This window comes from Tamandua tetradactyla, chromosome 19 (genome assembly GCF_023851605.1).
Source record: "Tamandua tetradactyla isolate mTamTet1 chromosome 19, mTamTet1.pri, whole genome shotgun sequence".
NCBI lineage: Eukaryota > Metazoa > Chordata > Mammalia > Pilosa > Myrmecophagidae > Tamandua > Tamandua tetradactyla.
The window spans coordinates 17,454,110-17,467,213 of NC_135345.1; the positions used below are offsets into that span (position 1 = coordinate 17,454,110).

The following is a 13,104-nucleotide window of genomic DNA, read 5'->3' on the forward strand; positions in this document are numbered from 1 at the left end:
GAGATGTTAATCCTCCCATTTTGTTCTTTAGGATGCTTTTAGCTATTTGGGTTCTCTTTCCCTTTCAGATGAATTTGGTAACTAGATTTTCTAAGTCTTCAAAGTAGGTCGTTGGGAGCTTGATTGGTACTGCATTGAATCTGTAGATCAATTTGAGTAGGATTGACATTTTAACTATATTTAAGCTTCATATCCATGAGCAAGGAACTTCTTCCCATCTATTTAGATCCTCTTTGATACTTTTTAGCAATGTTATGTAGTTTTCTGTGTACAAGTCCTTCTACGTTCCTTAAGTTCATTCCTAGGTACTTGATTCTTTTAGTTGCTATATATATATATATATATATATATATATATTTTTTTTTTTTTTTTTTGCTTGGACAGCCTCCAGGAATCGAGCCCCGGTCTCCGACATGCCAGGCTAGAATTCTGCCACTGAGCCACCATCGTACCACCCTTAGTTGCTATTTTGAATGGAATTTTTTCCTTGACTGACTCCTCAGTTAGGTCATTGCTTGTGTATAGAAACGTTACTGATTTTTGCGTATTAAATTTTCAATGACTGATTGAGTCTCTTCACTTGTATTTAGTTTGTTGAGATATTCTATTTCTTCTTAAATCAGTATAGGTAATTCATGGGCTTCTAGGAATTTGGCTGTTTCATCTAAGTTGTCTAGTTTGTTGGCATATAGTCATTCATAGTATTCTCTTATACTTTTTTAAATTTTATGATCAGTGGTATTCTTCTCATTTCTAATTTTGTTTTTGTCTTCTCTCTTTTTTTCTTTGTTAGTTCATCAATTTTATTGATTTTCTTAAAGAACCAACTTTTAGTTTCGTTGTTTCTTTCTATTGTTTTATTGTTCTTCAGTTTGTTTATTTCTGCTTTAATCATTATTATTGCTCTTCTTTTATGTGCTTTGGTGTGTTAGTTTGCTGTTTTTTCTCTAAATTCTTGAGGTGAGCAGTTAAATTCTCAAATTTTGCTCATTCTTGTTTTTTGATATAGGCATTTAGGGCCACAAATTTTCCTCTCAGCACTTCCTTTGTTGCATCCCATAAATTTTGATATGCCATATTCTCATTATTATTTGTCTCCAGATATTTACTGATTTCTCTAGCGATTTCCTCCTTGACCCACTGATTATTTAAAAATGTATTATTTAATCTCCATATATTTGTGAAAGCTCTGGTTCTTTGGTGATTAATAATTTCCAACTTTATTCTGTTGTGATCAGGGAAAGTGCTTTGGATCATTTCAATCTTATTAAATTTATAAAATTTCAGTATGTGTCCCAGTATATGATGTACGCTGGAGAACATTTCATGTGTGCTAGAGAAGTATGTATATATATATACTGATGTTTTGGGGTGTAATGATCTATGTACGTCCATTAGGTCGAATCCAGTCATCCCATTGTTGGGGTTCTCTAGTTCCTTGTTGAGCCTTTGTCTGGTTGTTCTATATATAGTGGATAATAGTTTATTGAAGTTTCCCACTATTACTGTTGATATGTCTATAACTCCCTTCAGTTTTACCAATGTGTGCCTCATATATTTTGGAGCTCCTTGATTGGGAGAACACACATTTATGATTGTAGTTTCTTGTTGGTGAATTGTCCCTTTTATAAATATGTAGTGTCCTTCTTTGGCTCATGAAATCTTTGTAGTTAAAGTCTATTTTATCTGATATTAGTATAGCTACTCCTGCTTTCTTATGTTTACAGCTTGCGTAGAATATCTTTTTCTATCCTTTCACTTTCCGGTGAACTGTGTCCTTGAGTCTAGATGAATCTCTTGTAAACAGCATATAGTTGGATTATGTTTTTTAATCCATACTGCCAGTCTGTATCTTTTAATTAATGAGTTTAATTAAAATCCATTAATGTTCAGAGTTATTACTGTAAAAGCAGTTCTTGACTCTACCATATTGTTCTTTCGTTTCTGTTTCTCAGATCTATATATTATTTTCCTTCTCTCCCTTTTTCCCTTTAAATTACTCTTACTGGTACTCTTCAGTTTTGTACCCTCCTCCAGACCACCCTCTCCTTTCTTTTTTTTCTTTTTAGCTAACAGGACCCCCTTGAGTATTTCTTGTAGGACAGATCTCTTGTTGACCAGTTTTCCCAGTCTTTGTCATTGAAGATTTTAATATCTCCCTCAATTTTGAAGGATAATGTGGCTGGATAAAGAATTCTTAGCTGAAATCCTTTCTCTTTCAGGATCTTAAATATATCATACCACTGCCTTCTTGTTTCCATGGTGCCTGTTGAGTAGTCTGAATTCAGTCTCATGTGTTTTCCCTTGTATGGAGTAGATTACTTTTCTTGTGCTGCTTTCAGAACTTTGTTTCTCTTCAACACCTGACAGTTTGATTACTATGTGTCTTAGAGTAGGGCTGGTTGGATTTATTTTGCTTGGAGTTCATTGGGCCTCTTTGATATACATATTTACATCTTTTATAAAGGTTGGGGAGTTTTCCCCAATTATATCTTCAACTAACTTTCCCAACCCTTTACTCTTCTCTTCTTCTGGGGCACCAATGATTCTTATATTTGTGCACCTCTTGTTTTTTTTCATTTCCCTAAGATCTATTTGCATTTTTTCCATCTTTCTTGCCATTAATTGTGTATTCTAATTCATTTATTCTGTTTGCTAGCTCACTTGTTCTGTTTCTTCAAGTCTGTTGTTGTATGACTTTAGTATACTACTGATTTGTTCTGTCTTTCATTTCTGTGAGATCTCCCATTTTTCAGTTCAACCTTCCAAATTCTTCTTTATGCTCTTCTAGTGTTTTCCTGATATCCTTTACTTCTTTATAAATATCCTTCAGTAATTGTTCCATATTCTTTGTCCTCTCTGGAGTTTTGATTTGGTCATTTGGCTGGGCCATTTCTGCTTGAATCTTCACGTGCTTTGTGATTTTCTGTTGTGCTCAGGGCATTTGATTATCTTGATATGGTTATTTTGCAAGTTGATTTCCTTCACCTGTCTAAAGTTTTGTATTGGTTTTCACTGAAGGTTTTCCTTTGCACTTGGTTTTTTGGTTATTCTCCATCAAATCAAGATCTGGATCTCATGTCGGACATATAATTCAACCTGAGGGTCTATTAGAAGGTAGGCCAGGGATGGCAGATGGCTACTCACCATGTGGAAGTCCCAGGCTTGACTCCCGGTTCATGCACCAAAAAAAGAAAAAAATAAAATGACAATTATAAAAATAAAAGAAGAATATAACAAAAATGTGAAAAACAAGGATAAAAACAATAATAAAATACACCTCAACAGTAGTAGGTCCCAGAATCAAAAGGAGACACCCCAAGAAAAACTGGGTGTGAAGTCAGACTGATGCCCACCAAAGGCAGAGAAAATTTAAGAGAAAAAAATGATAAAAATCAGTGGAATGGAGTAATAAAAAATAATATGCAGAATTAGAAATAGAAAAAAATGAGTAAAAATACAAAATATTTATAAAATTAAAAAGTAATTAGAAAACACATATATTACTATTAAAAATGTAAAGAGGGAATATATTTCAAAAAGGGTGAAAGAGAAAAGAATATTAAAATAATAAAAAAATGAAAAGTAAAAACCTAGGCGGATAAGGAACTAGCCTGCCTACACTTACCGCAGGTGGTGACCCTGAGGCTCCTCCCCATCTGCAGTAGCTTCCCTGCACTTACCCTTTCTCCCCAGCAGGTGGTGGAACTGAAGCTCCTCCTCCCTCAGCCCCACCCACCCTGGCTGCAGTGACTGGAGGAAGTTGTGCCTCTTGGTGTACTGGGGGAGGGGCTGCTTCCAGCCTGCAGTGACCAGATGGCCAGACCCTGCCAGCAGGACTGGAGAGCCGACCAGTGCCTGGTGGATCAGTCAGTCTACCACGTGTCTGCCTGACACCATACCTGCAGCACAGGCTATTTCTTTACCTGGCCGGGTGATTGTTCCCCTCCCCGCTTCCGCCCTGAGGCCCGACCCCCACAGTAGATGATCCGGTTTGCCTCCAGGCTCCCCACAGGTGTTTTCTACTATGACCCATGCAGGAAAGTCTCCCCAGCCAGCATCTGGGGGCAGGCTGGAGCAGAGGACGTGCAAATTCCCTCCAATTGCACCTTCCCGTGCGCACCACATCCTGTCCTGGTAGGGGTCACAGTGGCTCAACCCACCCCATTCCATCCCAATCCCCCAGCTGCTCTTCTCCCCAAAACTGCCTAAAGACCCTTTTTGTTTACTTGCAGTCTGGGACCACAGTCCTGATCATTTTCTCCCCATCCCCTCTCTTGTTTACGGAGCAGGAGTGAACTTACACTACTCTGCTATGCCATCTTCCTGGAAGTCTCAGACATCTTTTCTTTCTTTAAATTGCTTATACTTTCTCTTTGGACTATCTTCTTGAACACAAATTCTCTATGTCAAAATGACCATTTCCCTTCTTTATGATTTGTGCTTTTTTTTAAATAAATCTTCCCTGTTAGCATAGTTATATTTTATTTTAACATATATGCCTAGGTATATTTGAGTACCCTTCTGTTTTGTTGCTTGATATGTCTTTCTCTATTATCTCAGCTTTATAGCCAATCTTGATAACTGGTGTAGTTAATTTTTATGATGTTAAATGATACATATAATAATACTGTGTAAGATGAATATGTTTAATAGTCGGCATGTATTTGATATAAAGGTGGGGGAAATGTGAAAAGTAGAAGTAGAATAAGCATTTAAACACAGGTTTAAAAGTAGGTTTTGTTTGAAGGAATAAAACCAGGAAGTTAATTTTTTTTTTTTAGTTATTTTTTAGTTTACATTAAAAATCAAAATGATGGGCTTCATCAGTTAAAATAAACTGCTTCCTCTACTATCTTTTTTTCTCTAAATCTTTTTTTTAATGTTTTTATTGAGAAATCTTTACGTACATACATTCATACGTGGCATACAATCAGTGGCTCACAATATCATCAAATAGGTGTCTATTCAATCACCATGATCATTTTTAGTACATTTGCCTCACTCCAGAAAAAAGTAAAAGGAAAAAAAAATCCCCTATCCCTTACCCCATAGTATTTCCATCTATCCAATTTTTAACCCTTTATACCCCCCTATTTATTTGTTTAGTTTTTTATCCTTTTTTTTTTCTCATCAGTCCAGACTCTGGATAAAAGATGTATCAGACACAAGGTTTCACAATCATATGGTCACATTGTATATACAGCTGTCTACAAGGATTAAGGCTACTGGAACACAGCTTAGCAGTTTTAGATACTTCCCTCTAGCCATTCCAATACACCGTAAACGAAAAAGTGGTATCTGTATAATGTAGAAGAATCACCTCCAGGATAACCTCTTGACTCTTTTTGAAGTCTCTCAGCCACTGAATATTTTGTCTCAATTCTCTCGTCCCCCTTCTGGTCAAGATGGCTTTCTCAATACCATGATAACAGGTCCTGGCTTATCCCAGGAGTCCTGTACCATGTTTTCTGGGAGATTTAAACCTCTGGGAGGCATGTCCAATGTAAGTGGGAGGGCAGTGAATTCACCTGCTGAGTTGGCTGAGAGAGACCCCATCTGAGCAACAAAAGAGGTCCTCCATGGGTAACTCTTAGGCATAATTATAATCAGGCTTAGTTTGTCTTTTGCAGGAATAAGTTTCTTAGGGGTGAATCCCAAGATCGAGGGCTCAGCCTATTGAATTGGTTGTCCCCACTGCTTGTGAGAATATCAGAATTCCCTAGATAGGGAATTTGAATATTTCCTCCTTTCTCCCCCATACCCCAAGGGGACTTTGCAAATACTTTTTATTCTTTGCCCATATTACTCTAGGATATAACGTGGCATCATACTAGCCTGTACAAACCAACAGGATCTCACTAAGATTCCATGTAATTATGGTATTTGAATAAATTGATCATACAAGTTAAACTACATAATGTGCTATCCAAAATATAAAATTTACACCAAATATTGCTTCCTTTGGTCTAACACAGAAATTGAAGTTTTAAAATATGGATCATTTCATCCTTGACTCTGTGTTCTGATTTACCTTAGTCCTATTCAAATCAGCTTCATTCTTTTCTCTAGTTAAGTGTGATCACTTTTTCAGCTTTTTAAACAATTGCTTTATCTGGAAATGCTGACTTTCATAGCTTCAGAGTTCTAACTCAGAATCTCAGGTGTCACATATGTACTTGAAGTTTCAGGGAATGACCATATTATATTCAAATAGCTCAGTATCTCAGAATTTAGAAATGACATTTCAACTCCCGAATACAGGTGACTGTTGTAAAAGCTTACAATCTAGGACCCTTTATAATAGGCCTCAACCTGATAACCCATGCTCTTGACCTCAATTCTCAAGTTTCATTCGCACACCATACAATCCAACTTAAGTAAACAGACATGCCTTCACCACCATAACCTATATGAAGATATTTTCTTTTCTTCCTCAGAGAATCTCCTAGCCTTGAAAAGTAGCAAATTCGTAATATTTTTAATTGAATTTACAAGACCTGTAGGGTTTTTTTTTTTTACATGGGCAGGCACCGGGAATCCAACCCGGGTCCTCGGGCATGGCAGGCAAGCACTCTTACCTGCTGAGCCACCGTGGCCCGCCCGTGTAGGGCTTTTTTCATTTAGTCTTGTGCCTAGTCTGTTTAATAATTTCTTATACTGCTCCTAGAAGAGAAATTGGGAGGTACAAAGTCTTCACCTAAAATTATATGTATGAGGCTAAAAAAATGCTATCTTTAATGTTTTAAATACTTTAAAAATATCCAAATATGGGCTATTTTGTGATTGAAGTTAATATTACTTTAGTATACTAAAAATGTTTTGCTCTATTTTCAGCATATGCTTCTTTGATAGAAAATGATTCAAATTCAGAAGTTAGGAGAGCAGTGTTATCATGTATTGCACCATCAGCAAAGACTTTGCCGAAAATTGTAGGGCGTACCAAGGATGTGAAAGAAGCTGTTCGAAAGCTGGCTTATCAGGTAAACAAGTTAAGCATCTTGGATAGGCTTGTTCTTTAGACAAGAAGCCACATTAAAGTACTTTGGAAAAATATTTGGCACATAATAAGGATTTCTCCTATTCAGATTTTTTTATGAAGAGTATAGGTAATTTAGGTTAGATTCTTATTACATTAAATGTGTTTACAGATTTTTTTTTAGGTTCTGGGTAATATTCTTAGATGAAAGGGATATTACTATTTATTAAATCTGTAAATTTTGGGGGGTTTAATGACCATCTTTTAAAAATTATTGTTATTTCTTTAAGGTTTTAGCTGAAAAGGTTCATATGAGAGCTATGTCCATCGCTCAGAGGGTAATGATCCTTCAACAAGGTCTTAATGACAGATCAGGTAAGATACAAGTCTTTATATATAAAACTTTAGTAGACTTTGAGGTCAGATCTACAAAGTTTAGGAAACAGGTGTCCTATAATCATGTAGTAAATAAAGTTGGGCAACAAAGTGAATAGTAGGTATTATATAGTCTGGACGAATATTTGAATCCCAGTGAACCCTGGGGAAAGGGAATGCATGGATATTTTGTAAGCCATTTGATCCTGAACTTGACTATTTTTATTTGGAAGTATATGCCATAGTGATTTTGCAGTATCATCATCATGCCTTTTAATTGCCTCACATTTATATTGTAAATATTGACTTGAAACGTTGATCTCATAGAAAATAGACAAAATCAAGGAAGTGGATGTTAGAAGGAGACTTTGTTCACTTATGTTTTAAATGACTCAATAGATGCTGTGAAACAAGCAATGAAGAAGCATCTTCTCCAAGGCTGGTTACGTTTCACTGAAGGAGACATCTTAGAGTTTCTTCATCGATTGGATGTAGAAAATTCTTCTGAAGTGGCAATCACTGTTCTCAATGCCTTATTTTCAGTGACACCTCTTAATGAACTTGTGGGAGTCTGTAAAAACAATGATGGCAGGTACATGTAATAGATTCATTATTTGAAATGTGCTATTGATGAACTGCAATAATGAAAATTTTTTTTTCCTTCTGTAACTTCAGATTACTTCAATATCTTTTAAAATTTTACCCTCTTTGGGTAAAAGAATGTCGTTTCCTGTTTGTTTTTTCATCCTATAAGAACTTATTTATCATAGATTTATCTACTCTAGCTACCTAATTTTGTTTTGTTTTTTCCATTTTGTCATTTTAAATTGCACTGGCTTTCATGGGAAAGTCCAAAAACATGCCCCTTTTGTATGTTTATCCGTTGAATTTTTTTTTTTTTTTTGGTCTAAGTTTCTTCATTCTTTTTGTGTAGATTAGTTAATGACTTTGAAATTAAAAGAAGGATGATGGTTATAAATCAGTTCTGCTTCTTATCCTCATTTTTGTATACAGTTCAAGTATTTAACTGGATATTAATATCATGCTTTCTCTCCTCTTAAAATGAAGAAAATTGATTCCAGTGGAAATATTAACTCCTGAAATTGCCTTGTATTGGCGTGTCCTTTGTGAATATTTGAAATTGAAAGGAGATGAAGGTGAAGAATTTTTAGAGCAGATTTTGCCAGAGCCTGTAGTATATGCAGAATATCTACTGAGGTAAAATTTCTACTTTTGGTTTGGACTGTACTTGTATTGTTGCATGTGTCAATCTCTCAGTTCCCTTCCTCATAGTCATGATTGATTGGAAACATGTTAAGAACCTATTTTTTGTGGACGTGCAGGGATATATACGTTATTGAGATTTTTCGAAGATTAGCCCTTGTGGTTAGTATACCGATAAGCAGAGTCAGCATGTTTAGGTTATTTATTGAAAACTGTTGAGATGTGATTATAAACATTTCTCCTTAAAAGCGCATGATGATGTGTTACTTTTGAAATTGATCTGCAAACTTTTTCTAAGTGGCGTTTAGTAAGTATTTTAAGCTTTGTGGGCCATAAAGTCTGACACAATATTCAACTGCTCTTGTGTGCAAAATCAGCCAAACACGATATATAAATAAATGAGTAGCTGATTCTGGTAAATCTTTTATCCACTTTTTTGGATACTATAATTTGAATTACATTTAATTTTTACGTGTCAAAAAATATATTCTCTTTTTATTTAATCATATAAAAATGTAAAAATTATTCTTAGCTTACAAGCTGTATAAAAACAAGCAGTGGGTTGGATTTGGCACAAGAGCTATAGTTTTCTGACTCTTTTTATATCATCAAAGCGTGAACCTTTGTAGCAAGTTTTATTATTAAGAAAAACTGTTACTATCTGACTTTTGTTAAAAAAATTTGTTTTCAAATATCTTTTTCATAAATTATTTTGTTTAATTTCTACCTACTTTCACTTTTAAAAAATTACATAAAACGAATGCATTCTTGTCAATATTCAAATTCAGAAATATAAAATAAAAATGTGGAATTCCACCTTTTGTCATACATATGCCCAATCTCCTTAGTGTTAACTAAATACTTTCAAACCTTTTTCTCTGCTGTTTTTTTGTTTTGCCATGGGCAGGCACCCGGAATCAAACCTGGGTCTCTGGCATGGCAGGCAAGAACTCTGCCTGCTGAGCCACCATTGCACTGCCCTCTCTGCGTTTTAATGTTACACACATACTATGCATAAAATGGGTTTATTTTTTAAATATAATAAATGATACATATTTCTTCCTGATTTTTGGTCTATTACCTGTTGATATCTATGATCATGTCTTGGTGCAAATCTATAACTTTGTTAACAGCTGCATAATGTTGCATACTATGGTGGTAACAATTTGTCTCCTACTGATGAGTATTTAGAGTTTTTCAATTATCACTGCTAAAATACAATGATGTGTTAAAACTTTCTTGTACTTTTAAAAAGTTTTCTTATTAGTTTTTTTTTTCTTTAAGAGAAGTTGTTGACTTACAGAAAAACATACATGAAATACAGGGTTCCCGGTATTCCACCCTATTATTAATACCTTGCATTGGTGTGGTATATTTGCTATGATTGATGAAAGCACATTTTTATAATTGTGCTATTAACTACAATCCAAGGTTCATGTTAGTATTCACTGTGTTGAACAATTCCTTGTATTATTATTATTATTTTAAATTTTCATATATACAACCTAAAATTTCCCCCTTTACCATATTCAAATGTATAATTCAGTGCTGTTAATTATGCTCCATCACCACTATCTATTACCAAAACTTTCTCACGGTCCCAAGTAGAAACTGTACAATTTAAGCCTATTCCCTACCCTTACCCAATAACCCAGTAACCTATATTCTAGGTTCTGACTCTATGAGTTTGCTTATTCTAATTATTTCCTATCAGTGAGATCTCACAATATTTGTCCTTCTGTGTCTGGCTTATTTCGTTCAATATAATGTCTTCAAGGTTCATCTATGTCCTTTCAGTATGAGAATTTCATTCCTGGTTAGGGAATAATATTCCATTATGAGTATATGTGACATTTTGTTTATCCATTCATTGGTTGATGGACATTTGGGTTGCTTCCATCTTTAGCATTTGTGAATTAATACTGCTATGAAAATCGGTGTGTAAATATCTGTTCTAGTCCCTGCTTTCACTTCTTTTGGGTATGTAATTAGAAGTTGTGTTGCCAGGTCATATGTTAGTTCTATACTTAACTTTCTGAGGAACGACCAAACTGTCCTTTATAGTGACTGTACCACTTTACTTTCCCACCAGCAGTGAGTATTCCTATTTTTCCACATAGTTTCCAAAACTTGTAATTTTCCATTTTTTTGATAGATATCCTTCTGGTGGGTGTGAAGTGGTATCTGGTTGTGGTTTTAATTTACATTTCTCTAATGGCTAATGATATTGAACATCTTTTCATGTGATTTTTGGCCATTCACATATCTTCTTTGGAGAAATGTCTTTTGCCCATTTTCTACTTATGTTGTTTTTCTGTTTTTGAGTTGAAGTATTTCTTTGTATGTTTGGGATGTTAAACCCTTACTGGATATGTGGTTGCCAAATGTTTTCTCCCATTATATAGGACTTTTTTTTCATGATAAACTGTTTAAATTGTATAGTATAACATATATGCAAAGCAAAGAAAGAACAAAGCAGTAGTTTTCAAAGAGCCCTTCAACAAGTAGTTATAGGACAGATCCCAGAGTTTGGTACCATACCATCATCTCACGTTTTTCCTTGTAGCTGCTCTAGAACATTGGAAGTTAGAAGGAATATTTTTTTATCACAATTGACTTTTTTGTGAAAAATACCATATATACAAAAAAGCAATAAATTTCAGAACACATTGCAACAATTAGTTGTAGAACAGATTTTAGAGTTTGGTGTGGGTTACAAGTCCACAATTTTAGGTTTTTACTTCTAGCTGTTCTAAGATACCGGAGACTAAAAGAAATATCAGTATAATGATTCAGCAGTCATACTCGTTTGTTAAACCCAAACTTCTGTGTATAATTCCACCATCATCTTTGATCTTTCTCCCACTCTTTAGGGGTATTTGGGCTATGCCCATTCCAACTTTTTCATGTTGGAAGGAGCTGTCAATAGTAAGGGGTATGGAGATGGATCTAGCTGATATTCTAGAGAGGTTGGCCCCTCTAGGTTTTAAGACTTATCTTGTCCAAGGACCCATCTGGAAGTTGTAGGTTTCTGGAAAATTACCCTAGTGCACGGAACCTTTGTAGAATCTTATATATTAGCCCTAGGTGTTCTTTAGGATTTGCCGGAATGGTTTTGGTTGGGGTTTGGCAAGTTATGATAGGTAGCAATGTGTAACTAAAGCTTGAGTTAAGAGTGACCTCCAGAAGATGAGCCTGAGGCAAAAGTGAAATGCATTTATTCCCTAAGAAGTAGACTCCCTTTACTCATTACTCTATTTTATGTTTTAAGGTCAGTAATTCTTTGCCCCAGTCCATTTTGATTTAAGTGTTTTTTTCACTGCTTTAGCTGTATCAAGCTGCTTATGTCTTGGCTCTGTATTGCATGTAATGTTTTGATGCGTTTTTAAAAAGTTTGTTCTTTGAAACATCTATTATGAGCTTGAATTCCTTTTGCTTGAAATATAGAACTTTGTTTTTGTATATAATGATCTCGCATATAAGTTAGGTAGGAAAATATAAATGTGTGAGTTTCCTGTGGAAAATCCTCAATCTAAGATGGCTCTCATGTGGAACTTATATGGAAACTTATAGCTTGAGTGCATAGTAACATGAAAATCATATGTGAATTTATAGGTGTTTTAATGGTAATTATATCAGGCTTTAACATTTAATTGAAGTCCTTATTATAAAGCCTTTTGGATATATTGAAATGTTTTCAGAAGGAATGGTTTTGATACAATACTTAACAATATGCACTAGTATAATAATAGTAAATTTTATAGAAGAGAGGGAAAATATAACAAAATATGAGAAAATGTTAAGTATTTAAATGGCATAAAGGAGGCACTTCTTTTCAAGGAGTGGATAAAAACAAAGCCGATCTGGCTGGGACTAAGGTAAATCAAAATCAGGAAAAGATGGTAATGTTTGTACTCTAGAGCTAGAGTACAAAGGCAGAGAGGTTTATTATATCTAGAACCTAAATTTTCTATAACACACAATCTAAATCAATCTGTCTAGACAACTCATTTAAACAACCCAAACATATGGAGTGCAGAACAGAAATGAGGGCTTGTAATTCTGTATTAGCATAATGTAATACCCAGATACATCTCAAACTCTGATGGGCTGATAATTAAAAAGTATTGGTAGCATCCCTTGAGTGACAGGATTTTCTAAGTATAGTATTACGTCATCTACAAATAATGAAGATTTTGTTTTTTCCTTTATGATTTGGATACCTTTTATTTCTTTTACCTGTCTGGTTGCTCTAGTGAGAACTTGTAGTGTAATGTTGAATAGTGGTAGTGACAGGGCATATGTGTTTCGTTCCTGATCTTAAAGGGAAGGCTTTCAGTCTCTCACCATTGAGTACAGTGCTGGCTATGGGTTTTTCATATATGCCCTTTAACATATTGAGGAAGGTTTCTTTGAATCCTACCTTTTAAAGTGTTTTTCTGTCCGCGGCCGTCTCGTTCGGCTTCTGATCCCCGGCCGGCGAAGGGAACAGGAGGGGAGAAAGAGACAGGCGCAGGCAAACCGAC

At 35.1% G+C, this 13,104-nt stretch overlaps 1 protein-coding gene across 1 annotated transcript in view; it reads left to right on the plus strand.

The window, feature by feature from the left end:
* The window catches only part of NCAPG (non-SMC condensin I complex subunit G), an 80,542-nt gene that overhangs the window by 18,680 nt on the left and 48,758 nt on the right, over window positions 1-13,104 (plus strand). Inside the window, exons 4-7 of the mRNA XM_077136496.1 lie at window positions 6,838-6,983; window positions 7,270-7,354; window positions 7,754-7,946; window positions 8,423-8,572. Coding sequence (XP_076992611.1) covers window positions 6,838-6,983; window positions 7,270-7,354; window positions 7,754-7,946; window positions 8,423-8,572 — 574 coding nt within the window. The remainder of the gene's footprint in view (window positions 1-6,837; window positions 6,984-7,269; window positions 7,355-7,753; window positions 7,947-8,422; window positions 8,573-13,104) is intronic.